This window comes from Podarcis melisellensis, assembly GCF_964234715.1.
Source record: "Podarcis melisellensis genome assembly, chromosome: 15".
NCBI lineage: Eukaryota > Metazoa > Chordata > Lepidosauria > Squamata > Lacertidae > Podarcis > Podarcis melisellensis.
The window spans coordinates 36603919-36629697 of NC_138532.1; the positions used below are offsets into that span (position 1 = coordinate 36603919).

General features: G+C 45.8%; 2 protein-coding genes across 2 annotated transcripts in view; one reads left to right on the plus strand and one right to left on the minus strand.

Annotated features, from left to right (window-relative positions):
* NOS2 (nitric oxide synthase 2) overlaps positions 1-9003 on the plus strand; it is a 36918-nt gene extending 27915 nt beyond the window's left edge. Inside the window, exons 21-27 of the mRNA XM_081890208.1 lie at positions 1263-1426; positions 2302-2512; positions 3655-3742; positions 4868-4989; positions 6346-6494; positions 7349-7543; positions 8672-9003. Of these exons, the coding sequence (XP_081746334.1) occupies positions 1263-1426; positions 2302-2512; positions 3655-3742; positions 4868-4989; positions 6346-6494; positions 7349-7543; positions 8672-8800 (1058 nt within the window). The 3' untranslated portion in view covers positions 8801-9003. The remainder of the gene's footprint in view (positions 1-1262; positions 1427-2301; positions 2513-3654; positions 3743-4867; positions 4990-6345; positions 6495-7348; positions 7544-8671) is intronic.
* An 11782-nt stretch (positions 9004-20785) lies between these two features.
* Positions 20786-25779, minus strand: part of KSR1 (kinase suppressor of ras 1) — a 107180-nt gene continuing 102186 nt past the window's right edge. Inside the window, 2 exon segments of the mRNA XM_081890772.1 lie at positions 20786-21586; positions 24991-25124. Of these exon segments, the coding sequence (XP_081746898.1) occupies positions 21508-21586; positions 24991-25124 (213 nt within the window). The 3' untranslated portion in view covers positions 20786-21507.

Consider the following 25779-nt stretch of genomic DNA (forward strand, 5'->3'; position numbering starts at 1 on the left):
ACCCGAAAACCTGAAACCAAAGCAAATCTCAGTCCCTCCAGACATCTTTTGCATTGTGCATTCATAATTATTGGCACTCATTATAGTACCTGGGCGGTTGTAAACAACCCACTTTTAGCACCATTCGTGTCTGCAAAGGTTTTGGGGTGGACATCCTGCTTTGATTCGGATTGGTGCACATCCTGTAGCTTACTGCTTGAATTGTGTAACTTTTCATACCCCAAACATTCTGTTGCTTGTATGTTTGTTGCCACACTGTTGTGGAACTGTAGCTTAAGATTGCTCTCCAGGCAACAGTAGTGTGGTAACACTGGGGAAGCATCATGGCACAGCTAATGAAGTGGAATTATATGTGGATATTCTACTAAATGTCCACTACTATTGCATCAATGACATATTGCAGAATACAGCTGCAACATGCCCACCCCTGCAGCCACCATAAAAAGCAGCCCATCTGGAGAGGCCCTGCAGAGAATAAAAAAAATTTTTGGGAGTGCATATGAATACAGTGGTACCTTGGTTCTCGAATGTAAACCATTCCAGAAGTCCGTTTGACTTCCAAATCATTCAAAAACCAAGACGCTGCTTTCGATTGGCACAGGCGCCCTGGAAACAATAGCCAACAGCCACATCGAATGTTCGGCTTCTGAAAACTGGAACACTTACTTCCGGGTTTTCGGCATTCAGAAGCCAAAATGTTTGAGTGCCAAGGCGTTCAAGAACCAAGGCTCCACTGTCTACTTATCCACTTGAGTGCTTGTGTAGCTATGTCAACTCCTGTTTTTATTACTGGGTGAAATACTACAAGGCTGCCCTCTCTAAGCTCAGCAGTTCTCCATCCTTTTCTCTTAGGGCTGAAATTGATGGGAATTAGTGGTACAGTTTGGGTAACTTTAGACTCTGAGTTTACTGGCCTTACAGGGGACTTTCTCTTCAGCTGGTAAATGCATATTAGTACTTCAAATTCTTCAGAATGCAGGAAGCCAGCCCTGCTATGTTTGGCGGTGGTGACAATGGGAGGGGTTCCTACTCCGTTCTGCCCTGGACATCTGCCCCCAAAACCTTTCCTTAATGGTACCTCTAACTGGCACTGGTTGCTGAGTTCAACCAAAGTCTGGAAAAAAAACACTTTTAGGGCAGGAAAACAGCCACACCTATTTCTTGCTCTGCGTCTCCTTTGCGCAAAACCTTGTCCCCAGCTGACTTCCTCTTTTGGAGATCTGAAGATTTCTCCCCCCAACTCGCTTCCTCTTCGATTCCAGGTGGCTACTGGACGGCAGACAGCAAGTTCCCAGCCTGCACCCTCTCCCAAGCCTTGACTCATTTCCTGGATATCACGACTCCGCCTTCCCAACAGTTGCTGCGGATCCTTTCTCAGCTGGCAAAAGAAGAGAGCGAGAAGGAGAGGCTGGACCTCTTATCTCATGTGAGTTTCGCCATGATAAAATTGATATTCCCTTTAAAAAATGAAGAAGAAGCCTGCTGAATCATAGGGTTTTCTGGAGTGGGCCTGTTGTTCATTTGCTAATGTTGCTACTGCGTTGCCCATGGGGATAAGGAGAAAATTTATTCTGTTCACTTTTCAAAAAATATGTATTTATAAATGCATGACACCGCAACATCATACAATACATAACTATATGAAATACCTTCAACATAGCAATGGTGTTACAGCACACATTATTATTATTATTGATTAAATTTGTGCCCTATATCCACAGGTCTCAGGGCAGTTCACAGGATAAAATTACAATATAAAAACACAAAACACAAAATACATAATCAAAACCAAAACCAAAACAACCCAATAACACTCCCCCAACACATTTTAAAAGGGCACATTTAGATGACAATCAACCAAAGGCCTGGTTCAAGAGGACCGTTTTTTGCCTCGTGCCTAAAGGTGTATAATAAAGGCACCAGGCGAAATTCCCTGGGGAGAGACGGGGAGCCACTGCAGAGAAGGCCCCGTTCTTGTGTTGCCGCCCCCTTGACCTCTCAAGGAGGCACACAAAGAAGGGTTTCAGAAGATGATCTCAGGATCTGGGTTGGTTCCTACGGGGAGAGACAGTCCTTGAAGTATTGTGGTCCTGAGCTTGCTAGATGTTAAAAGTTCACATTTTAATGTGAACCTGCCTAATTCGCACTTCGCGAATTGCAGCCATCCTTTAAAACCCACGTCCCTCCAAATTTCGTGATGCAGAAGGATGTGGAGGAAAATGCATTTAGTAGGGTTAACTCAAACTTTGATTTACAGCCGGCTGGCTCTCTGATGGGCTTTTTGCGTGTTTTGCATTTTAGAACTTGGAGGAGTACAACAAGTGGAAGTTTTACAATAGTCCCACCTTCCTGGAGGTGTTGCAGGAGTTTCCGTCGGCCGAGGTCTCAACCTCTTTCTTGCTGTCGCAGTTGCCTTTGCTGAAACCCAGGTATTACTCCATCAGTTCCTCGCAGGATCAGGAGCCTGGAGAACTCCACCTGACGGTCGCCGTGGTCACCTACAGAACCAGAGGTAAGAGGGGCTTCCCGGAGTGCGATGCCGCACAGTGGGAAATTCAGCAGAAGCTGGTCCATTGGGACTAGTCAGGCACTTCCCCACAAACCTCTGTTCTCAGCCCAACCCACCGACTTGCCTTCCCACTTACAACCAGTCCAGGAAGTGGTCCTAGATGGGAGCTTCCGCCTCCTCCTTAGTCCCAGTGTTGCCCCTTGTAGAATTCAGCAGGGAAGAGGATGGGGGCTACAATGAGTAGCCTCTGGCTGTCCTTGGCTCTGGCGCCACCTGCTGTTGGGCTCCCTCCCTTCTGCCCTGCCAGTCTCAATGGGCAGCAGGCACCACTGGGTGACTCCTTCCTACCAGCTGCAAAACACTGTGTTTGTCCCTCACACTTGGCACTGGGCATAGCAATTAGGGAGGCAGGGAGGGAGAGGGAGAGGGAGGGACAGAGAGAGAGAGATTCAGCTTGCATTTAAAGGCAGGTCTACTTCGTTTTGCACTTCCTGAACTAAAGCGCAGCCATCATTTGAAATTCCCGCATCTCTGAATTTTGCAATGCAGTTCTCCAACCAGGTCGCCTGTACAGAAGTGCCCGTCCTAAGATAAAGTGTGCATAAAAATGCATATATTGGGGGAAATAACACATGCACAAATGTGTCTATGAAGGGAAATTTGCATTAAAAAGTGGACACGGGGACTTTTCAAAAGATCAAATAAATCACAGGTGAATGTGGAAATGTAGAGAATTGAAAAAATGAGATGGGGAAATTGGACACTTATTATTTCTCTATCTCTGGTTCGGAGAGGGTGGGGAACCAGCGGAGGCTTCCAGGTGGGAGAGCAGCAGGGCCACAGGGCTCCTTGCTAGCTTGTGTGCTTTGGGAAATGCCCAACAATGCTGACACCTGCTATTGACTTAGGCTGGATCCAGAGACATTCAAGAAGCGTTTCATTTAAACACGTTGTAAACTTTGTATGAGAAATCGGGTTGGCAAAAACGGAACTCCACAGCGCCATCTGGTGTCACAGTGTTGTAATGCATAGACAACGCATATAAAGCACTTTTTCTTTACCCATCTGGCTGAGTTTTGAATCTGACATTAGCCTCTCATGGGGGTAATGATTTAATTGACATTTCCCCCCATTCCTCCACTCAGATGGAGAAGGTCCGGTGCATCACGGAGTCTGCAGCACTTGGCTGAACACTGTCGACCTAGAGGAGACCATCCCCTGTTTTGTACGCAGGTAATGACACACCCAAGAACTGGGCTGTAAGAAAATGTTGGTGAACTCACAGCTTCAAAATGGCATGTGGGATGCCTGCAGTGCCACATCTTCCAGGTCAGCCCTATTCTGATTTTGCATAAAGCACATTAACTTGATTTTATGCTTTTGCTGTCCAAAACCAACCAACCCCATACAATTTATTTATTTTAATTTATCAGATTTATTAGATTTATATACCACCCTTCATCGAAAGATCTCAGGGTGGTTCACAAGATAAACCACAAATTAATAGTTAAAAAAGAGACAACAAAACAATAACCCCCACTCCCACAAACACATTTAAAAGGCTGTGGAATGTTAATCAGCCAAAGGGCTGGTGGAAGAGGAAAAGCTTGGTCAGATGCTACAAAGTAGGTGGCAATGCTATTCCACAGAATGGGGCAGCCACACTAAAGGCCCTGCTCCAAGTTAATGCAGAGTGAGCTTCTGACTGATCTGCTGGGTTCACCATTTGAACCAGGGGCTCGTTTGTTAAGTATAATTGTTTAATTGACACTGAAATGCAGACTGCCTAAATGTGTGTTACTGAAGGCTTTGAAGTGGGGAAATTGCACTGGAGTATACTAAGTGGTTTCTGAGCTCCTTGATGAGTTGATAATTAACCATTGTTGCTTTCTACTAGCTAACACCTGAGTGTTTAACCTTAGATCAGATAGAAAAGGTATTTGGTTGCAAATCTCCATTTTGAAAGGGAGTTGTGTTTAGCATTTGTTCCCAGGCTCTGTGGCAGATGGATGTCAATGAAGTTCTCCCGGAGCACTTCCTCAGGCAAAATGGAGGCTGTAAAGAGAGAAAACTTGTGGTTTTAGTTCTGTTTGGAGTATTTCATATGTTATAGAAAGCAGAGCCTCTGCTGGACTGCACAAGACCTTGTACAGAATTACTTGGATGTATTATTTACCATTTTTTGTTCTGTTTTGGAGAAAGTTCTGCAAGTAAAGCTTTAATTAAACATGGACCTTGACAATGTTTTTATTCCAAAAGGAGTCAGTTGTTATGCATCCAGTTGCTTCAAGCTGCACAATATTAATATATGCATTATCATTTGGCTATAGCATTACTCAGTTGTTGTTTTCTGTCTAGTGCTGATGGCTTCCGGCTTCCAAAAGACCCACGCGAACCGTGCATCCTGATTGGGCCAGGCACAGGAATCGCCCCGTTCAGAAGCTTCTGGCAACAGCGCCTCTATGATTTGGAAAAGAAAGGTGAAAGGGGACATTTGTCACCAGCTGTTAGGCCTGCATGCATACAACCCCTTTAACGGCCACATAAAGCATGTGACTTCCCCCAAAAGAATTATGGGAACTGTATAACCTCCCACAGAGCTACAGTTCCCAGCATGCTAGCAAATGAGAAACAGGCACACTTCAAGATCCAAGTTTTAGTGTATAAATCCCTAAACAGCTTGGGACCAGTAAACCTGAAAGATCGTCTCATCCTTAATATACTCAGCCAATCACTGTGTTCTGCAGCTATGGGCCTCCTGCATATACTTTCCTATCAGGAGGCCTGTTACTCACAATGTCAGAATTTGGCCTTTTGTGTGGTGGCACCTACCCTTTGGAACTCATGGCCACTGCATATCAGACGGGTACCATGTTTGTTGTCTTTTCAGCTAAGGGGGTTTCCCCTTTCCACGTGGCTTCCAAAAATCTTTATCCCCTCTGCTCTCTGGCTTGGATTTGAACTGAATTTATGTATGTGCTGTTTGTTATGCTACAACAGTTTTTGTACATTATTTTATATGCATTATATTGTAAAATCACTTCAGGAGGCTCATGAGAAGCAATTTATAAATGAAAGCAATAATATTTCCACCCTTAAAAAGTAAATAAAAATATTTATTTATTTATTAGATTTGTTGATCGCTTTATCCCAAAGCCACGTACAACCAGACAGACAGACAAACCCCCACATAGATACATTAAAACCAAGAGGGGGGGAATACATTAAGACCATCCCACCTACTTCTAAAAGGCCACAGATGGGTAAATGCCAAAGGCCTGGTTATAGAGAAATATTTTTGTCTGGTGCCTAAAATATAAGATGTCTAATGAAGGTGCCAGGTGAGCCTCCCTGGGTAGAACATTCCACAGACAGGGGGCCACCACAGAAAAGGCCAATTTTGGTGTTGCCACCCTCTGGGCCTCTCTTGAAGAAGGCACACCAAGAAGTGCCTCAGATGACGGTCATTGCCTTTCTGTTTCTTTTTTCTTTGCTATCATGTTTCTCGTTTCTTTGTTTCCTTCTTATAGTGCTTCAGGGATGGGCACTGAATTTTCACCCTGAAACCTCAACTTCTGCTGGCCCTTCCTTGCAAATAAATAAATGCCCACCTGCCCCAAAACACCAAACTTAGAAAGCTAGCATTTCAGGGACTCTAGTTCCCGACACACTAATTTTCTATGTGTGGGGGATGCATCTATTGCACAAAGGGCCAGTCACCTCAGTGAGAACTAGGCATCCCAAATAGGCATGAATTAAATTGGGACAGAAGGAGATCTGTTCGCACGCCCCCCCAACCCATGCTTGAAAACTGATTTGGAGGCTTCTGATTCTAGGGATCAAAGGGAGGAGTATGATCCTGTTATTCGGCTGCCGACACGCCAGCCTGGATCACCTCTACAAAGACGAAATGGAAGAAATGAAAAGGAAAGGGATCCTTCAAGAGGTCTACACAGCTTACTCCAGAGAGCCTGGCTATCCCAAAGTAAGTCTCATCTTATCTTGAAGGACACACCTTTAACCCAAACATGTATTTCTTAACCTTTTCCATATTTGCATGGCGGTCTTGCTCCTGTTGCGATCCACCTTGGGTCAGGCCACAAATCACTAGAGCAGGCATGCACAAACCCAGCCCTTCAGATGTTTTGGGACTACAACTCCCATCATCCCTAGCTAACAGGACCAGTGGTCAGGGATGATGGGAATGGTAGTCCCAAAAACATCTGGATGGCTGAGTCTGGGGGGGGCTGCACCAGAGGGTCCAGACCCACCAGCTGAAGACCAGCGGTCCAGGACATTTATAACAAATTAAATAACTGACCCAATTGCACCCCAAAATGGGCCACAGGCGATGGGAAAGCCTTCTTTCTGCCTGAGACCTTGGAGAGCAGCTGCCAGTCCAATTAGACAACACTGTGTTAAATGTTGCAGCCCTAATTTAAAACGTCTCTTGAGAGTCCCATGGACTGCAAGAAGATCAAACCTTTCCATTCTGAAGGAAATCAGCCCTGAGTGTTCACTGGAAGGACAGATCGTGAAGCTGAGGCTCCAATACTTTGGCCACCTCATGAGAAGAGAAGACTCCCTGGAAAAGACCCTGATGCTGGGAAAGATGGAGGGCACAAGGAGAAGGGGACGACAGAGGACAGGATGGTTGGACAGTGTTCTCGAAGATACCAGCATGAGTTTGACCAAACTGCGGGAGGCAGTGGAAGACAGAAGTGCCTGGAGTGCTCTGGTCCAGGGGGTCACGAAGAGTCAGACACGACTAAACGACTAAACAATAACAATAACGATGGAGCTGAATAATAACATACGGGTTTGTTCTTCTCGCTCCAGGTTTACGTCCAAGACCTCCTTCGGAAAAAGCTGGAGTCCGACGTGTGCAGGCTCTTGCACAGAGAGGCGGGCCACCTCTACGTCTGTGGGGATGTCCGTATGGCCAGAGAAGTCGCTAAGACGTTAAGGGAGATATTTGCCAAGTATCTGGGCTTGACGGAACAGCAGGCCGAAGATTACTGCTTTCAGCTGAAGGTACGCTGAAAATCTCTTTCTTCTTCATCTATGGCGATCACTCGTAGCCGAGTAAGATTGTCTTCCATGAACATGGTCTTAACAGAAAGTGACTGTAGAGGCCAATTCTGGATCCACACGTCCTTCCACAGTGGGGACATAGGTTTCCGGAGAGGAGTTTATCACGGTGAGGGTTTGCCAAGCGTGCCTTCATCTTAGCACGTTTCTCCCTTTCATCCTGAGTTCGAGCATCTTCAAAGCCCATGACACCTTTGGTAAAGGCTGTTCTCCAACTGGAGCGCTCACAGGCCAGTGTTTCCCAGTTGTCAGTGTTTATACTACTCTTTTTAGATTTGCCTTGAGAGAGACTTCAACCTCTTTGATTGACCACCAGCATTACGCTTTCCATTTTTAAGTTTGGAATAGTGTACAGTGGTACCTCGGGTTACATACGCTTCAGGTTACATATGCTTCAGGTTACAGACTCCGCTAACCTAGAAATAGTACCTCAGGTTAAGAACTTTGCTTCAGGATGAGAACAGAAATCGGGCTCCGGCGGCACGGTGGCAGCAGGAGGCCCCATTAGCTAAAGTGGTGATTCAGGTTAAGAACAGTTTGAGGTTAAGAACGGACCTCCGGAACGAATTAAGTACTTAACCCGAGGTACCACTGTAGTTGCTTTGGAAGACGATAACCAGGCATTCACACAACATGACCAGTCCAACGAAGCTGATGTTGAAGAATCATTGCTTCAGCGCTGGTGATCTTTGCTTCTTCCAGTACACTCAGCTTGTGTCTCCTGCAGACTGTCAGTATTTTGTCAAAGAGGGGTTCAACTGCTCAGGCCCTGCTCGTGGGTTTCCCATTGCAGCATCTGGTCGGCCACTGTGAGAACAGGATGCTGGGTTCATGGGCCCCTGATCTGATCCAACAGAACTCTTCTGGTGTTCTTAAGTGTATACCAAAAACATAGTTTAGTGCAATTAAAATAAATCCCTATTTTACCCTGGTGCAACAAATCCACTTTAAAAACAACAATGGTTTTTTTGTGTGTGTGATGGGGAAATCGATTGAAAAGTGTGGGACCCTCTCCAGTAAATGTTGTGGTAAATAATACTGATTGCTGGTTTATTTCATTTGTTTTTACAGAGGCAGAAGCGATACCACGAGGACATATTTGGGGCTGTGTTTCCCCACGAGAACCAAAGAGAACTGGAAGAAATGAAACTTGACAGAGACATCAGCAACTGGAGACCTCAACCTCAACTGAAATTTTAGCCATAATTTGCACACTTGTCCACATTTTCCATCGTGGTTGGGGGCAAATTTTGCTTTCTCTCCATACTCTGCCTACGTGGAGGCGATTAGCAAGATTTGTCCCATAAATCTCAGCTTTAACAACATCAAAAACACGAAACACTACATATTTAATTCTATTTATTCTGTAAATTCCTTTTTTAGTTTGTGTATATTTTATCGGAAGCTTAGTCAGTCAGCTCTTTTTTAAAAAAGAGAAAAAAGAGAATATCTATTATTGGACAAAGGCTCTCAGATTTGTGATCTGATTTTACCCTGCATTACATGTTTTAGAAAAGGGAACAAAAAGTAATCTAGATTTTAAAACGAAACAAAAGAAAGCAAGCTGATTAGCAGGCAAAATCAACAGTTCCTACTTAACGAACGAAGTGGTTGGACAGTGTTGGAGGCGGGGCACCAATGAGGCAAAGGACAATGTCATTGGTGCAGCTTGGAGGCAGTCTCATTGGTTGCTCGTCCAGCTGCACCGTAGCCCAGCCCCTCCCAGGAGCCAATCAGCTGGGCTGGGAGTCTCAGGTGGCGGGGCTTGGAACAGGGTCTGTTACCCATAGGTGCTAGGAGTGCGGGGCACCTGGATCTCAGGGGCGCCAGGCTGAGAGTCCGGGGCCCGAGAGTTGAATCTGGGGAAGAGCCCACCCATTGGTTGGAGCGCTGTGGCGAGCTCGTCTGCTGCGGGTGGCTCTGCGCCGCGAATTTGGGGGCAACTGAGCCAGCGAGATGCTAAGGCGGCCGCCCGGCTCCGCCCTGCAGCACGCCTGGGACTGGGCAACCTGGGGGGGGGGGACGCCGGGCAGATCTTTGCACTCTGGCGCCGCATATGCTTAAGACAGCCGTGTTCATGGAGATCAAGGCCCAGTCTTTGGCTTTCTTTTGCAATGCTCATCACTTTGCTGCGGTCTGAGGCTAGCTGCTGGTTAGACAGGGTTGGGGGTCACCCCTAGTTGGATTGACTGAAGCATTTTGGGGTGTTTGCCTTTTCCATAGCAAAGCTTTTTGGGGGTTTGCCATTGTCACAGCTTTCTGGAACCACTGGGTAGGAGCCGAACCCTACAATTGTATGAAACTGTGCAAACTGTAACCAACCCTGGTCACATCTGTACTGTGGATTTAAAGCAGTCTCATACCACTTTTATCAGCCATGGCTCCCCCCCCCCAAAGCATGCTGGGAATTGATTAAGGGTGCTGAGAGTTGTTAGGAGACCTCCTCTTCCCCCTCACAGAGCTACAACCCGCAGGTTAATTTAATAGTCAATCACCCTTCCCAGAGAACTCTGGGAGTTGTAGCTCTGTGTGGGGAATAGAAGTCTTTCAACATCCCGCAGCACCCTTAACAAACTACAGTTCCCAGGATTCTCGGGGAGGGGAGCAATGTCTGTGCTTGAACCCATTTCCTGCCTCCTGAGTGTGATCCTTGCTTCCCCACTCCCTTCGTCAGGGAGTGTTGGACTAGGATAGAGGAGCTCAGCGCTTCAGATCCCCTGCACAGCCACCACACGCGGATGATCTTGGCCCAGTCTTGTTCTCTCAGCCTAGTCTACCTCATAGGGTTGTTCTGAGAATGAAGTGCACCTCTGCAGGAGCAGGATTCTGTCAGAACAAATGGCAAAAGTGCTAAATAAAATCCAAGCACATCGGGGATGGGGGGGAGCTTCCAGCGGCCCACCTCACCTGCAGTGGTCAACCAGATGCCATGGGGAAGCCTTGCCAGGTGTGTTTCTTCTGGTGTGAAGAAACTGGTCCCTATCTGCATAGGGGACAGGAACACACACCCCCAAAAAATTCCCTGCAGCAAGAAAAAAGAATCCAGTGCTATGAACTGTTGATGCAACCTTTAATTGACAGCAACAGAATGCAGGTTACTTGTGTGTGTGTGCTTGCTAGTTAAATAGTGGTGCTGTTTTAATTTATAAGGGAAATAAACCATTGTTCCTGTTCAGCCGACTCTTGTGTACTTGCTAAGCTGGCTCGCCTGAGATATTTGATGCAATGAACCGGCAGGACTGAGGAGCCCAAGGTCACATCCACGCCAAGGAAGGTTAAAGGAGGCATCTAGTATACCTGAAGGAGCGTCTCCACCCCCATCGTTCTGCCTGGACGCTGAGGTCCAGCGCCGAGGGCCTTCTGGCGGTTCCCTCACTGCAAGAAGCCAAGTTACAGGGAACCAGTCAGAGGGCCTTCTCGGTAGTGGCACCTGCCCTCCCACCAGATGTCAAAGAGAAAAACAACTACCAGACTTTTAGAAGACATCTGAAGGCAACCCTGTTTAGGGAAGCTTTTAATGTTTGATGTATTATGGTATTTTAATATTTTTTTGGAAGCCACCTAGAGTGGCTGGGGAAGCCCAGCCAGATGGGCGGGGAATAAATTATTATTATTATTATTATTATTATTATTATTATTATTATTATTATATCTTCACCAGTTCCTTAGCTACAGCAGAGCAAAACTGGTAAAGCTGATCAGTGATGCTGTTTAGGAATGTGTACACACACTATACATTTAAAGAGTTGACTACGAACCCCAGTTTGACGCATCCATTACTCAGTTGGAGGGGTGGTGTAAAATACCTGACATATAAATGTGTATTTTAATTTGCTGTGTGAAGTGTGAGGCATGCCTTTGGCATCAGCCTGCGCTCCAGAGTCAAGAGGACATTGGCCCTACCAGGTCATGCCACTGGGCATGCTCCATGCACAAGACTCCACCCACAATATTCACAGCCCCTCCCACTCACAGAGAGGGATCCCCTCCCTTACAAAAGGCCAATGGTAAAAGACAACGGATAATACAATAATATTATTGATACATCACAAATATACGTCACAAAGTAGGGATGCTTGGCATGTAGAAACATGAGCCCATCAGCCACCGCTGTCAAGAACCCCAGATCCCAACACCTTTTAACTACACTCTTCCCCAAAGAATAAAGGTATTTACACATCCCCTAGCTGCAAGGATTTCCTGCGCTTCTCCTTTGAAAGTTTCAGGATTCAATCCACCATCCCGGTGGATTTCTGTCTGGAGTATATGCTGCCCTCTATCGCTTCCTGCCTCCTATTGTGAGGCTGAGTTCACACCTTATGGAGGGGCAAGGAGTACGTGACCTTATGCTTAAGGGATTATGGAGGCAGGGGGAACCCTGGACCCCCCTCTTCCAGAGGAGTCATTAGCCGTTGGAGCCAAGGAAATTGGCCAAACCGTTTAATTTTGGTCATTATGTGTGAAGTTTCTACAGTTTTCTATATCGCATAGTCCAGTGGTGTCCAAACTTTTTTCAAAGAGGGCCAGATTTGATGAAATGAAGGGCCATGAGGGCCGACCAAAGTTGTTATTCTTTTTTAAGGACTGAAGTTGTTGAGCCTTTTTTAGGATTGAAGTTGTTCAGGCTTTTTTAGGATTTTACCCCAGGAAATAAACTGCCACAGGGGCCAGATTAAACCGACCGGCGGGCTGGATTAAGCCCCTGAATTGGACTTCGGACATGCCTGGCATAGTTAGAGGAAACTGTATAATACAGTGGTACCTCGGGTTAAGTACTTAATTTGTTCCGGAGGTCCATTCTTAACCTGAAACTGTTCTTAGCCTGAAGCACCACTTTAGCTAATGGGGCCTCCTGCTGCTGCCGCACCACCGGAGCACAATTTCTGTTCTCATCCTGAAGCAAAGTTCTTAACCCGAGGTACTATTTCTGGGTTAGCAGAGTCTGTAACCTGAAGCATATGTAACCCGACATACCACTGTACATGGTATCTGCTTTTTGCTGCAGTTTTATAGACTGCTTTTCTCAGCTTCTTTGCTGTTATGCATGTATGGTGCTTATGTAAACAGTCGTTGTCCTGGCCTTAGATTGAGGCTGTGGTGGGGACTTGGGATTTTTGGGGACTCGTTTAACTGCCCCGTCCTCCATCCCTGGTTTTAATATTTCCAAGGGGAGGGGATATTTGATAGCAGAGCACATTCTGCCATGCCCTTCTCCCCCACCTGAAATGCTGCACAATCAGCCCCACGTGCCTTTTTCTGAAAGCGTATGATGGCTCCAATTTGAGGCCTAGGGTTGTGCAGCTTTAACCTGTGCTTTTGGGGGTTGATGGTGGATGTGATCTGGCACACTGGCGTATTCTTTGTCTAGCTGGCTTCTTACAATAAACACCACGTACTTTTTGGAGGAAAAGGTGGGATATAAATGAAATAAATGAGCTCTTCAGCTTACCTGCTTAAGAAAGCTGGAGCGGCCAGCCAGATGGAGACGTCAGCTGCCATCTTGGCATCCAGAGTTGTAGTTGGCGAATGCGCCCGGCAAATTTCTAATGTTGCCCAGGACTCTACCACCGCCACCTGCTGCTTGGCTAAACCAGGCCTGTACATGTTAGGAGTGAAACCCAAGCTAACACTTGTCCAGGATGATTTCGCTAATAGTTTCCAGGAGAAACTGGGAGTTTGGTGGCTCAGGGAGAGATATTGACAGGCAAAAATGGACTAGGTGTGCCGCTGAGGAGCAGCCACCAGATGGCACCAGCAGCTCACAAAAAGCACAAGTTGGCACTTTATTAACCCTGGTGTTGCTTTCACAGGGGAAAGGCAAATCCGTCAATTTGAGGTTCTCATTTTTGCCAATTTGAAATTCAGTTGTCTGCATATCTGCAGCAATCTATCACACCCATTAGGCTTTCAGTGGGAATTTCGGCCAATAAAGCAACATGAGCGCCCCAACGCCAGAGTCGGCTATGACTGGACCTAATGGTCAGGGGTCCCTTTACCTTTACCTTTTAAGTTACAATCACCAGACCCTTATATATAGTGAGAGGGTGGGGAGGGATATTACTCAGAAGGGTGGTGGGAATGGGTGATTGGCTTATAGGTGTGGTAGACCTGTTGACGACTGTTAACGACTGCAATTGGTCTTACAGGAAAAAGCAAGGGATAAAATGGCCCAAAATAGCTTTATCATGCATAATGAGATAAGAATCCAATGTCTCTATTCAGACCAGGTCTCTCCCTGGTTTTAAGTTTGGTAATAGGTTGTAATTCAGCAACTTCTCTTTCCAGTCTATTTCTGAAATTCTTTTGTAATATGACAACTACTTTGAGATCGTGTATAGAATGTCCTGTGAGATTGAAGTGTTCTCCTACTGGTTTCTCTGACATGTCAGTTTTTCAGCCAATGTCAATATGACTGACCAAGCGTCCCCACATCCTTTCCAGCAAGCATCTGAGGTGCCCGATATTATGTATGACATCCGAGCAGGGGAGAGATGCAGTAATTTCAGTGATGCTTCTCTTAGCTGGGCTCCCCATGGGGTTTTCGTGGCTGTGAGGGTGCCAAATTCAGTTTCAATTAACACCTTGTGTATGATAGATACCAAACCCTTAGAGAAAGTGGAAACATTATTAGCTATTATCTGTTCCAGAGCAGACAATTTTTCTATCACCTTGAGAACTAACAAGTGGTGTTAACAAGAAAAAATAGAACTGATTAAAATTAAACCAGGACCAATTTAAACCAGAAATCTTGTCCATAAGCTGATCTTTCCGTAAAGCCCAGTGCTTAAGGTGGCAGAATTCACCATGAAGTTGTTACAGTAAGTCTCTGGGTGATTTGGGGCAGCCCTGAACAGATGCTGGTTTTATAACACTTGCATTCACCGCCTGTGGTGCAAAAAACTACAGCAAGCTGTCTCCCTAGCTGGTTTGGGGGTTAACCCTGGTTCTGATTCAGGTCAAATAAATGCATCCCCAATCCCCGTTCTCTTAGATTCAGGCAGATGGCTAGGGCAGTGAATTGAATTGAATGAATGAATGAATCTTTATTTGCGTCAGCTGTTGGTCATAGCAATAAAACAACAATATGAAATACAAAGAACAGAAATAAAAAGTCAATTATATAAAATACATTTTAGGGTTTTGAATCAATAGTGGATCTTATTTTGATTGCCCAAGCTAAAAACCTTGCAACCTTTGCTGTCACCTGCTCATCTTGATCTGCCAAGAGAAAGGGCACTGTGGCAGTGGTTGGGCGACCTGGAATGGACTATAAAAGAGGGGTGATAATCTCCTTCCTCAGGTCTTTATAAAGAGTGCAAGCCAGAAGGGCATGCGCCACCGATTCGGGACTGCCACCTCCACAGGGACATAAGCGCTTTTCGTGTGGAATCTGTTGGAATCGTCCCTCAAGTAAAGCCAAGGGCAATACATTCAATCTTGCAAGAGTAAAAGCGCGTCTATATTTTAGAATTGCTAGGTTATGCAGATAGGGTGCCAGAGAGTCGAAATGGGAAGGTGGAAAACAGTCATACTTTGTTCTCTTAGATTCAGGCAGATGGCTAGGGCAGCATGGAAGGGCCTTCAGACAAGTGTATGTGTGTGCAATTGTAGAGGCATGACCAGTTGCGGCTAAGAGCTAGGTGAAATCATAGATCTAAAAAAAAAAAGTGTAGACGCGCACACACTGGCCAGCTTTTGTTTTGACTTGAAATGATCATTTTGGGCTTCTCCAAAGTGCATAAAGGCAAGAAGCGAGTGGGGGAGCACTGGCTTGCAATAGCACTCACCTCAGAGATGCCAGAACTGAACTCTGGCTGAAAAAACCACACTGCTTAAGCCTGCATGCTCCCAACCCACCTGGTCAAGAGTCTCCCACGCTTCCCAGAATGGGTGATACTGAATAGGGACCAGCAGTGAAATTGGTGCTGGAAGTTTTTCACATCTGCTGCACCACACCTTCAATGTGTTAAGCAGGAAAGGATTTTTCAACCCCCATGAGCAATCTTGGAGAAATAGGTAAAGAGAGCCATGCCCTTGATTCTGGGTTGTCCAACTCTATATCACGAATCCACTTTACAAAAGGTCAGCTCAGCCTATCAAAGGCTTTGTAGACATCCAGCAAGGCTACTGCTCGAAGATGACCATTGTTTTTGCTAAATTGTGTAACAAAGAGCTTTCCAAAGAAAGGCTAATTGGGCAGTAAGGTAAAGGTAAAGGGACCCCTGACCATTAAGTCCAGTCGTGGCCGACTCTGGGATTGCAGCGCTCATCTCGCTTTATTGGCTGAGGGAGCTGCCGTACAGCTTCCGGGTCATGTGGCCAGCATGACTAAGCCGCTTCTGGAGAACCAGAGCAGCACACGGAAACACCGTTTACCTTCCCACCAGAGCGGTACCTATTTATCTACTTGCACTTTGATGTGCTTTCCAATTGCTAGGTTGGCAGGAGCAGGGACCGAGCAACAGGAGCTCACCCTGTCACGGGGATTCGAACCACCGACCTTCTGATTGGCAAGTCCTAGGCTCTGTGGTTTAACCCACAGCGCCACATTACACTAAATCAGGTTTCCCCAGTTTGGGGAGCACTGTTATTCCCATCTAGGATTTCATTAAATAGTGCCATTAAGTGTGTACATAACACATTGCTAAATAGTTTGTGGAACACCCTGTAAGCCAGTCAATGCCCAGTGCCTTAGAGCCTTTTAGATTTTTAATAGCTCTTTGCACCTCTTCCAGCTCAATGGGTTTATTTAGAATCTGTTTATGAGCCTCATAAAAGTTGTGGTAAGTGGTTTATTTGAATAGTCATTAATTGCACCAGGGAGAGAGGGGGGGTTGAAGTGTACAAAGTTGAATACATATAACATGCACTTCTTTTCTTTGTACTGTAAGTGCCAATTGTGTCCTTGAGAAGCAGCACTCTTCTGTTATTGACTCTCTGCTTGATACGGTTTGCCAGCAGTTTGGAGTTTTTCTTTTAAAGCAGCAAAACTTTAAATGCCGGTTTTCCTTGCACAAGGCTTGATGAGTCACTGCAGGGTGTTCTTTTTACAGCTCACAAGAGTTTCCAGTGAACCACTGGAATGGCTCTGAAAGTGATGGAAGAGTGTTTTCCCTATCCTGCTGGCTCTTTAAGCCATGGGTAGGCAAACTAAGGCCCGGGGGCTGGATCCAGCCCAATCGCCTTCTCAATCCGGCCCGCGGACAGTCCGGGAATCAGCGTGTTTTTACATGAGTAGAATGTGTTCTTTTATTTAAAATGCATCTCTAGGTTATTTGTGGGGCATAGGAGTTCATTCTTTCTTTTTCAAAATATAGTCCGGCCCCCCACAAGGTCTGAGGGACAGTGGACTGGCCCCCTGCTGAAAAAGTTTGCTGACCCCTGCTCTTAGCAATCATGAACCCAAGAAAGCTCAGTGGACAGGGAAGAGGAGTCCAACAACATTGGAGGGGGAATAAAAAATGGGCTGTTTGACAGTGAAACAGGTCACCTTGGAAAGTAGTGAGACCTCGTTACAGGATTTTAAGCAAAGCCCAAGTAGCCACCAAAAAGAGATGCTGCAGTAGCAGATTTGAGGTTGTACAAGATGACCCTTGAGGACATTTCTTTTTTATTTTCAAAACCAGAATAGATAACAGGCGGACAATATTTTTTAAAAAAACAGCACACACATACACAACCACACAACTTCAGGTGTTTCATCCAGAGCAAAGTTTTATTCACTTAAAAGAACTCTAAAATATCCAGAATTTCATTAGCATAGAATGTACTTCTTTTCTTTCTTTCTCTCTCTCTCTTTTTAAACAGTTGCACAGACTAAACTCAGAGCTCTCTGTTAATACTAACCATTTCTTTTAAAATTAAATTAATAGCCATTCTGGAAGACCAAACTCAAGTTGATAGAAAATATATTTATATATTTATATATATATTTATAATATATTTACTGTACAAAGTTTACAATACATTTGAAAAGGGGGAGGAAAAAAACCCCAAACACACATCCATTTTCACCAATATTACAGACTTCATTTTACATACACCGTCAAAGTTGCGGTTGAGGAGGGGGGACCCTTAATGTGCAGCTGCGATTCACCAAAAAGAAAAAGAAAAAAAGATACGGCCTCACAGTGCTAATTCACTCGCTTACAATCACCACAAAAAGGAAAACCCACAAATAATTAGGAACGAACTGGGGCAGAGATCCCTTCCTCCCACCCCCGTCCAATGCTCATGTGGCAATGATGTACAATGCAATTCTTTCTGTTTCCTCTTAAAAGTAAGTCTCATCAAATTCAACTGGGCTTACTCTAGGTAAGTGGGTAAATTACAGCCACAGCTGAGAGGACTCCATTCATTCCCTGCCACCACCCTGCCTTCCGCCTGGGTTTAGTGGAGTGACTCTGGATTTACAGCAATGTAAACAGTGTTGGGTCATGCCTCTCACTCGCCCTGCTTTGCTCCCCAAGGATTTTGACCTGGCTCCAACGTATCCTTGAACACTGACAATGCAACGTACTTGTCTGAATGGAGGACAGAAAGGGGTGTGTCAGCATGCTGAAATTAGCCTACTGTGCAATCATTGGTTCGCCCACGTTTGCCTCTGGCCCCGCCCACTGCTGGCATGTGGCCCTCAGAAAGTTGAAAAAGAGGAAGTGTGGCCCTCAGTCTGAAAACGATCACACGTTTTAAAGCTTAAATAGCTGTAGGGGAAAGGGTTAGGCCAGATTTATGGAGAACAGAGCTACGAATGACTATAAAGACAGTCTCTCTTTCTCTCTTGAGGGATGGCTGATCTTTGGTCAATCAGATGTTGCTGAACTCCAGACTGAAATCATCTCAACTGACCATGCTGGCTGGAGCAAATAGGTGCTGGGGTCCAGCGACACCTGAAAGGCCACAGGTTAGTCACCCCTAGTTAGGCAAGTACATTCCCAGATGCTGGGAATAAAGAGAGATATTCCCATCATGCTCTTGGGCACTCAGGGCGATGTTTGAAGCATGCTGAATTGGTACCTCTTCCTTTGCAGTTTTATTAATTTCAGGTGTGCCAAAGTGAGAATGATCCTAACTGAGAATGAAATGCTGGGAGGGGGTTTACAGTTCCCCAGAGCAACAGGAATTAAAATAATTTAGTAAGAATCCTTAGGGTAAGACCTCCCGTTGGTGGCAAGTGTTTGAACCCCAGGCAAGTTGAAACCAACTCTTTTTCCCTGCAAGCATGAGTGGATCTCTCTTCATTAGAAAAGGCAACCAAAGGAGTGCACTGTATTATAATCCAAGGACCTGGATCCTTGTACTGATAAAGCAGCCAAAATTGGGCCCGTCAGTTGCACTGTGGATATTATGTGGCTTACATGAAACAACTTGCGCTTTCCACCAGAACTGCAGCTTTCAGTGTTTGACCTGCGTCTGGGCCACATGTTTGTACCACGTCCGTCTGTTGTGGTGGTTGAATGAGCATGCACACCACACACACAAAAATCTCTGCTCATAAAAAAAACTGAACATGGCAAGCTTAGAACTCTTTCCCCCTGAAATGCTAACTTTCTATGTGCAGAGAATGTGTACAGAGCAACATTAAAGGATGTGAGGGATGGGAACTGTAGCTGCGTGAGGGGAAAATGGGTCTCCTATCAACTCTCAGCACCCTAAACCAACTACAGTTCCCAGGATTCTTTAGGGGAAGCCACAACTGCGTAAATGTATTGGGCAGGTGTGGCCTTTTCACTGCATCGCAGTAACCAGAAACACCTCTTCTCTCTCCGCCCCGCCCCTCAAAAAAAGGTACTTCTCTAAAGTACTTTCAGTGTGAAGGTAGCACATTTAAGCTCCCTTCCAATAAGATGTTCTGCCTTCAGTCTGTCTTCTTCAAAAAGGCAAAAACTGTTCTATCCCACAGAAATAGGCTTCCGTCTCCAACACTTAGGAGTGCGGTCAACGGTTCAGGATGAACCCCAAACAAGTTATCACCACACAGAAAAAGCCTCAAAAGAGCTTTCCCCCCTTCTTCACAGTCTTCTAAGAAAATGGCAGGACTGGTGGACCACCAAGACAAACAACAGCCTTGCGAGATTTCTTTACCCTGCCACAAAGGACCTATTGGACAGTGCTTGTGCCACCAACCCGAAGACTAACCCACTACCATACCTTGGCCTACATATTTTGGAAATTGCTCTTAATAATAATAAAGGCTGAGCACTTATTGGAGCCATTAGTGAAGATTCTTCTTGGGTAGACCCTGCTTGATTGGAAGAGGGCAACAGCAGCATTAATAAATTACCACTTTTAAGTCCTCAAAAACTTTTGAGATTTCCCTCAGCAGACAGACATAACTCGGTCCTGTTCCCCACACAGTCTCCAGCAACTCTCTTTATCCTTCCTCATCTGGGATCCTTTGGAAGGAGCGGAATGAGAAACTGTGTCTCATTTACACCAGGTGTACACAGGCCCTTCAGGTTTTGCTGGACTACAACTCCCATCACTCCTGTCTGTTGGGAGCTGTAGTTCAGAAACATCGGGAGTGCTGAGGGCTCCCCACATCCAGCTTACACAAAGCATCAGAGGATCACTGGAACAAGTGCCCTCTCTTCGCCCCTCACAAAAAAATCTGACCATAACCCCCTTGTACACACCAGAAACCCCCCCCCCAAAAAATGGAGTTCCACAGAATGACCAGCTCTGCCTCAAAGGGTTAGAAATAGTGGTTATTGGGGAGACACAAGTAGCTGTTCAGAAAGTGACAGCTCCCTCCAGAAAAAAGTCCTATTCAGTTCCCTTCTAGTGTCTCCAGCTCTTTAGATACCGCCTACATACCTACAAAAAAACCCCAAACCTTCCCCAAAAACCATGAGGTAGGAAGCTTGCTGTAAAAAATGATCACCTACTACCTTCTTTGCCAGGGGAGCAGGGGAGGGGGGGGGACACGACTCTTGTCCAGCAGGCCAGATTCAAAAGCACCTACCCCTTCATGGGGCAGTTTTGTTATAGGTCCACCCACCTGCCAATCACCTGATGCCATTATATTTCTGGAGAATCCACGCCTACTGGAAAGCAAACAGGGTTCGACGCTGCATTTAAACAGCGTTGAATGCAATAAACATTTCACACTTGAAGATCTCCCCAGAAATATATAGCATCTATCCCACGTTGCTTCAGCAGCCTCTAAGCTTATTTTTTAAAACAAAAACAAAAACAATGGGATTGTCTACACAAATTTAAACCACTTCCAAACTCTGCCTCTGCTTTCATTCTCAAATTAGAATAGGAAAGTGTATTTCTCAAAAGGGATTATGGGATTTTCTTCCACATATCTTCACAAAAGCCAACGGTTCCTAAAATTCTCTGGGAGCGAGCTGAGGCGGCTGAACCAGTTCCAAACCAATTCACACTTTGCATGTATACATGCCCCAAGGGTGTGTGGGCAAACTTCATTTTGAACAGATCGAACATTTCCACAGGGCGAAACAGAAAACCTTCGCTGCTTCACAGATGAAACCAAGATTCATAGTATGTTGTTTTTAACAGTGCCAGTTGAACATTTAGGGAGAGGGGAAATGGGTTGCTGTTTCTTAAGATTAAAAAACCTTTTATCACATTTATTATTAACCATGAAAAATATAATTCACACAAGGGGAAGACAACAACAGTCCATCAGAATGTAAACATTTTTAAAGTAAAGAAGATGCTGACTCGAGATGTCAGAAGCAAAAGTAACAAAAGTCAAAATGAAATCTCGTTGGGGGCCTGGGAGGGGAGCGCATCTCCCCATGGCCCTTCAATTATTTGCGAAACTTTGCAGAGGACTCCGATGATCCACTTCCAGGTGTGTGAGTGACACAGATATATATATATATATTTTTTCCCGGGGGGTGGAAATGAAGAGAACACCATGAACACACAACAAACTATATCTTTTGATTACTGGATTCCAAATCTCCCAAGGCAAATCGCTCGAACCGGATGGCAACTTTGCTACTGTTAATGCTGGAAATGAAGGTGGAGGGTAAAGGGAGGGTGGGGAAAAAAGGGAAATTAAGCAGTTGAGACCTTGTACAAAAACAACATGTGCTGCTGATGAGCTAATTGGTTCCATATACTAACACAAGAGAGCAAAACACCGAAGTGGTCTGGGAGGAAAACAGCTGAAACTGTACAACTTAAGGAAGCTTGTTGGGGAGAAGATTTTTTTGGGGGGGGGGCACCTCACCTATGACATTCTGCTGATATGGAAATATTTCTCATTGGAGAGGGGCGTGACCTATTTTACAGACAAACACACAGCGTCACTTGCAAATTGTTTCTCTTGCTGCGCCATGTTGATCAGGAGCACCAAGTTTCTGACCCAGTCTGTGAGCAGGAAAAGTAACATACTTTGGGGTTGGCTCAAGACGCATTGCCGCCGAATTTGGCCTCCATGAATTGCTCCCCCTCCACACTAGTTTACTTGGACACAAACCCGAAGGAAGCTCTCCTGCCCTCCAGATGTTGCTGCCCTCTCGTCTCCCATCACTGCAGCTAGCTCAGGATAAGGGGGGGTTGTAGTTCAGCAACATCTTAGGGTCTGCTAGTTCCCTACCCAGGTCCAATGAAAATCTGTAAAGCACTGAAGATTGGACAAGATCCCCCACCCTACTTGTCCCTTTCGGACCACCCTCCCTGAGGAGGAAAGCAGAAAGTTCACTGGCTCTGCTACTACAAAGCTGGGGGCCATACTCTCCTGCCTAGAAAAGGACTAGCAGGGGAATTTCCTCTGCCAAATCAAAGAACTGCAGAGCTGGAAGGGACTCAAGAGTCATCTAGTCCAACAATGCAGGAATCTCAGCGAAAGCATCCATGACAGATGGCCATGCAACCTCTGCTTGAAAACCTCCAAGGAAGGAGAGTCCAGCAGGAAGTCAACTGAACCAGGCTCACTTCCACATCCAAGGAGAGAAGTTCAGCCATGGTCTCCTGAGAAGGATAACTCATTCAAAAGGGGTTTGGGCAGGGGGGCTGGAGAGCAAGGATGTGTAGATGTCAAAACGAGGCTGAGATTCAGTTTGCCTATTGTTTCCCAAAGTACAAATTAGGTAGCTTTGCTTGCAAGTGAAAATGGAATCAAATTTCTAGTAGATCATCGACTTCCTTGCCCCTGAGCTCATCTCCGGGGAGGAAAAATGTCATGGGTGAGATGCCCCTCTGAATTTTGCTCTTAAGTCAGATTTCCCACTGCTACACCTTGAAGGGACAAGCGGAAGCAGAAACACAAGCAAAAGCATGCCCCACAATGCTGGCCCCTGTTGAACACTGCCGCAAACACACAAATGGGATAAGGGTTTTTTTTTAACGAACTAGGAGCTACTGCACTGACATTAATTTGGTCAGTTAAGTTGGTCATAGTTAAAAACTGCCCGCAGAAGATTAACCAGGCAGCGGATTGTTGTTTTTATTTAAGTCCTTATTTATTTTTAATTATTTTTTAATACAAATAACTTGTTAAAAACTGCCTTCTCTTAGAAAAGCCAGAAAGGCGAGAGACAGATCGAAATGATAAATAAATAGGAAGATAAACAGTTACAGGCTTCAAGACGGCTAGCTTTGCTCCTGCATGAATTTACACAGATTTAACCGATTAAACAATTAATGGATTGAAAACTCTCTTGTTTTTAACCCATCTCTCATGGGGAGGGAGGGGGGAATATGCACATCAAGAATTATCCCAACTGAAGCTGTAACTTAACAGACTTGAGAGCAGTTTTCCCATCTGCTGCTGCTGGCCAGCCCCCAAAATGCACAGATGGATTTATTAATTTCCTTAAAGCCCCTCTCACCCCACCAAAAAGGAGAAGCACGCAACACTGCTTGGTTGGTCTAGGTGTTTGCTTACAAACTTGCTTGAGATGCAGGTTGGTAAAAGTTCAGAGAAATAACCGCTGGGGACAAGTCTATAGAGGAAGGAGAAGAAGGCTGGGACAGGAAGAGGCAAGGTGACAAGTGCTGCAGCCGTTGAAAACGCTTCGGAAGAAGGGTTAATCTGGACCAGGTGTTAGTAGAACGCCACAGTTCTTGCAGACAGGAATGGTTATTTCAGTTACAGCAGCCCACACCAAGAGAAGAGGTGGGGAAAAGGAATTCGTAGAAGCAGCAGGGGCATCCAAGGATTAAAAACCGGCAGCATGTGTGTTTTTTTGTGTGTGCTTGCGTGCACACATTTAGAGCTGTTGTCCAAGTTGCTGAGTGGGTTAGGAGACAAGGAAGCATGCAAGGCAGAACCCAACTATTGCATCAGTAGCTACATCCTATAAGGAGGTGAAAGGCAAAGGGAGAAAGACAAGAGAAGGAGCGTTAGTTCACGGTTAAAAACTCAGCCATACAGCAGAGTTAGCTTTGAAGGGCTTTGAAGGATCTGCTTTGCACCCGGGTAGGGCTGGGAATGTCCCCTGCGTGAGACCCTCGAGAGCTGCCAGCCAGTGCAGAAAACGCTGAGCAAGATGGACTCAGGCTCTGACTCAGTATAAGCCGGCTTCCTGTGATCCCAGCACACAGCAGAATGATGCTTGTATCTTTAAGCAGAGATTGGAACAGCGCGTTTACTGTCGGGAGCCTTAATTCTTTCCCCCCATTTCTCTGTAGATAGTCTGGTTGGGGGCAGGGGAGGTGTCGCTGTTTGAAAGCAAGACCTTTGTGCCTAGGCGTGTGCTGAATTACCACACACATATATGCCCCTCTGAACCCACAAGTGAATTCAGGAGGGGCAGCTGGTAACCTAACAAGGAATCTTTCTCACAGAGGTAGCGAGAGGTTAGGACTCAGGGGAGCTTAGCCATTCTCCTTGGCAGTGGGCAGGACTCTGGCCGTGTACACACCATAGATTTAAAGCAAGTGACTTCCCCCAAAGAATCCTGGGAGCTGTCATTTGCCCCTCACAGAACTATGATTCCCAGCACCCTTAACAAACTACAGTTCCCAGAATTATTTGTGGGAAGTTGTGCACTTTAAATTTATGTCATATGCCAAGGGTGATCAGCTCAAACACAGTAAACCATGGCTTGCAGAGGGAGCCAAAATGGCACCCTCTAAAAAAGTTGGACTACATTTCCCATCAGCCCCAGCCAGCAGGGGCAAAGGCTAGGTGCGATGGGAATAGGAGTTCAACAATTTTTGGAGGCCGCCTTGTTAGCTCTCCCTGCAAACCATGGTTTACCATGTACAAGCTTACTCACAACTTTGTGACGCACTGGTGGGCACACTAAAGACACATGGGCCTGCAGTGTTAGTGTGTTAAATGCAGATATGCATGAACCTACAGAAGCTTTCACCCTGTTGCAAATATTGGGTCCCCAACCAGCATAATCAACTGCGATTTCCGGAAGCAGCTTAGAGGCAAGCGGACACAGGGCAATACGTACTCGGCTGATTTCCAGAAATGTCCCGGATGAGAGAGCCTCCGGTTGAGTTTTGGCAGTTTTTCAAGCATTTCCATCAAGAGAGTGAAGCTGGGACGCTCACCGACATCAAAAGACCAACATGCAGAGAGAATTTCCTAAAAAGACGGCATTGCATTTTTAACAGTCAGCTGTGTTACTGACTTCAGCTTGAAAGGGGCTATGACAAGGGTAGGCATGTTTTTGAAAAGCAGCTCAGGGAGAAACATGACGAGACTGGGGAGCACTCTAAAGGCAGCTTTCATGGGTTGTTATAACAAGGGAGGTGCAAGGAGTTTTAAGCTTCAATCCTGGCTCCAGAGTTAGAGGCAATTGAGTTTCCCTTCAATGAGCTACGATTTCCCAGAGTGGTTTAACAATCCAGCCACCTTCCCAGGGAACTCTGGGAACTGTGACTGGAATGGGAGTCTCCTAGCAACTATCAGCACACTTAACTACAGCTCCCAGGATCCTTTGGGGTTGCTTTCATGGGTTGTTGTGATAGGGGAGGACGTTTTAGCTACCATTTCAGCTTCTGGAGCAACCAATTTGCGGGTGCCTAGGCTGTTCCCAGCTACTTTAGGCTTGGTCCTGCACAGGGATGCAGTCAGAAGACAGGTGTGTAGCAGGTGTGGGAAACCTATAGGCCTCCAGTTGTTTGGGAAGGACCATAGCTTAGTGATAGAGCACCCAGGTTCAATCCTGCCTGAAACTCTGGAGAGCCAATGAATTATAGCCACAGTAGACAATATCAACTCAGATGGGCCAATAGTC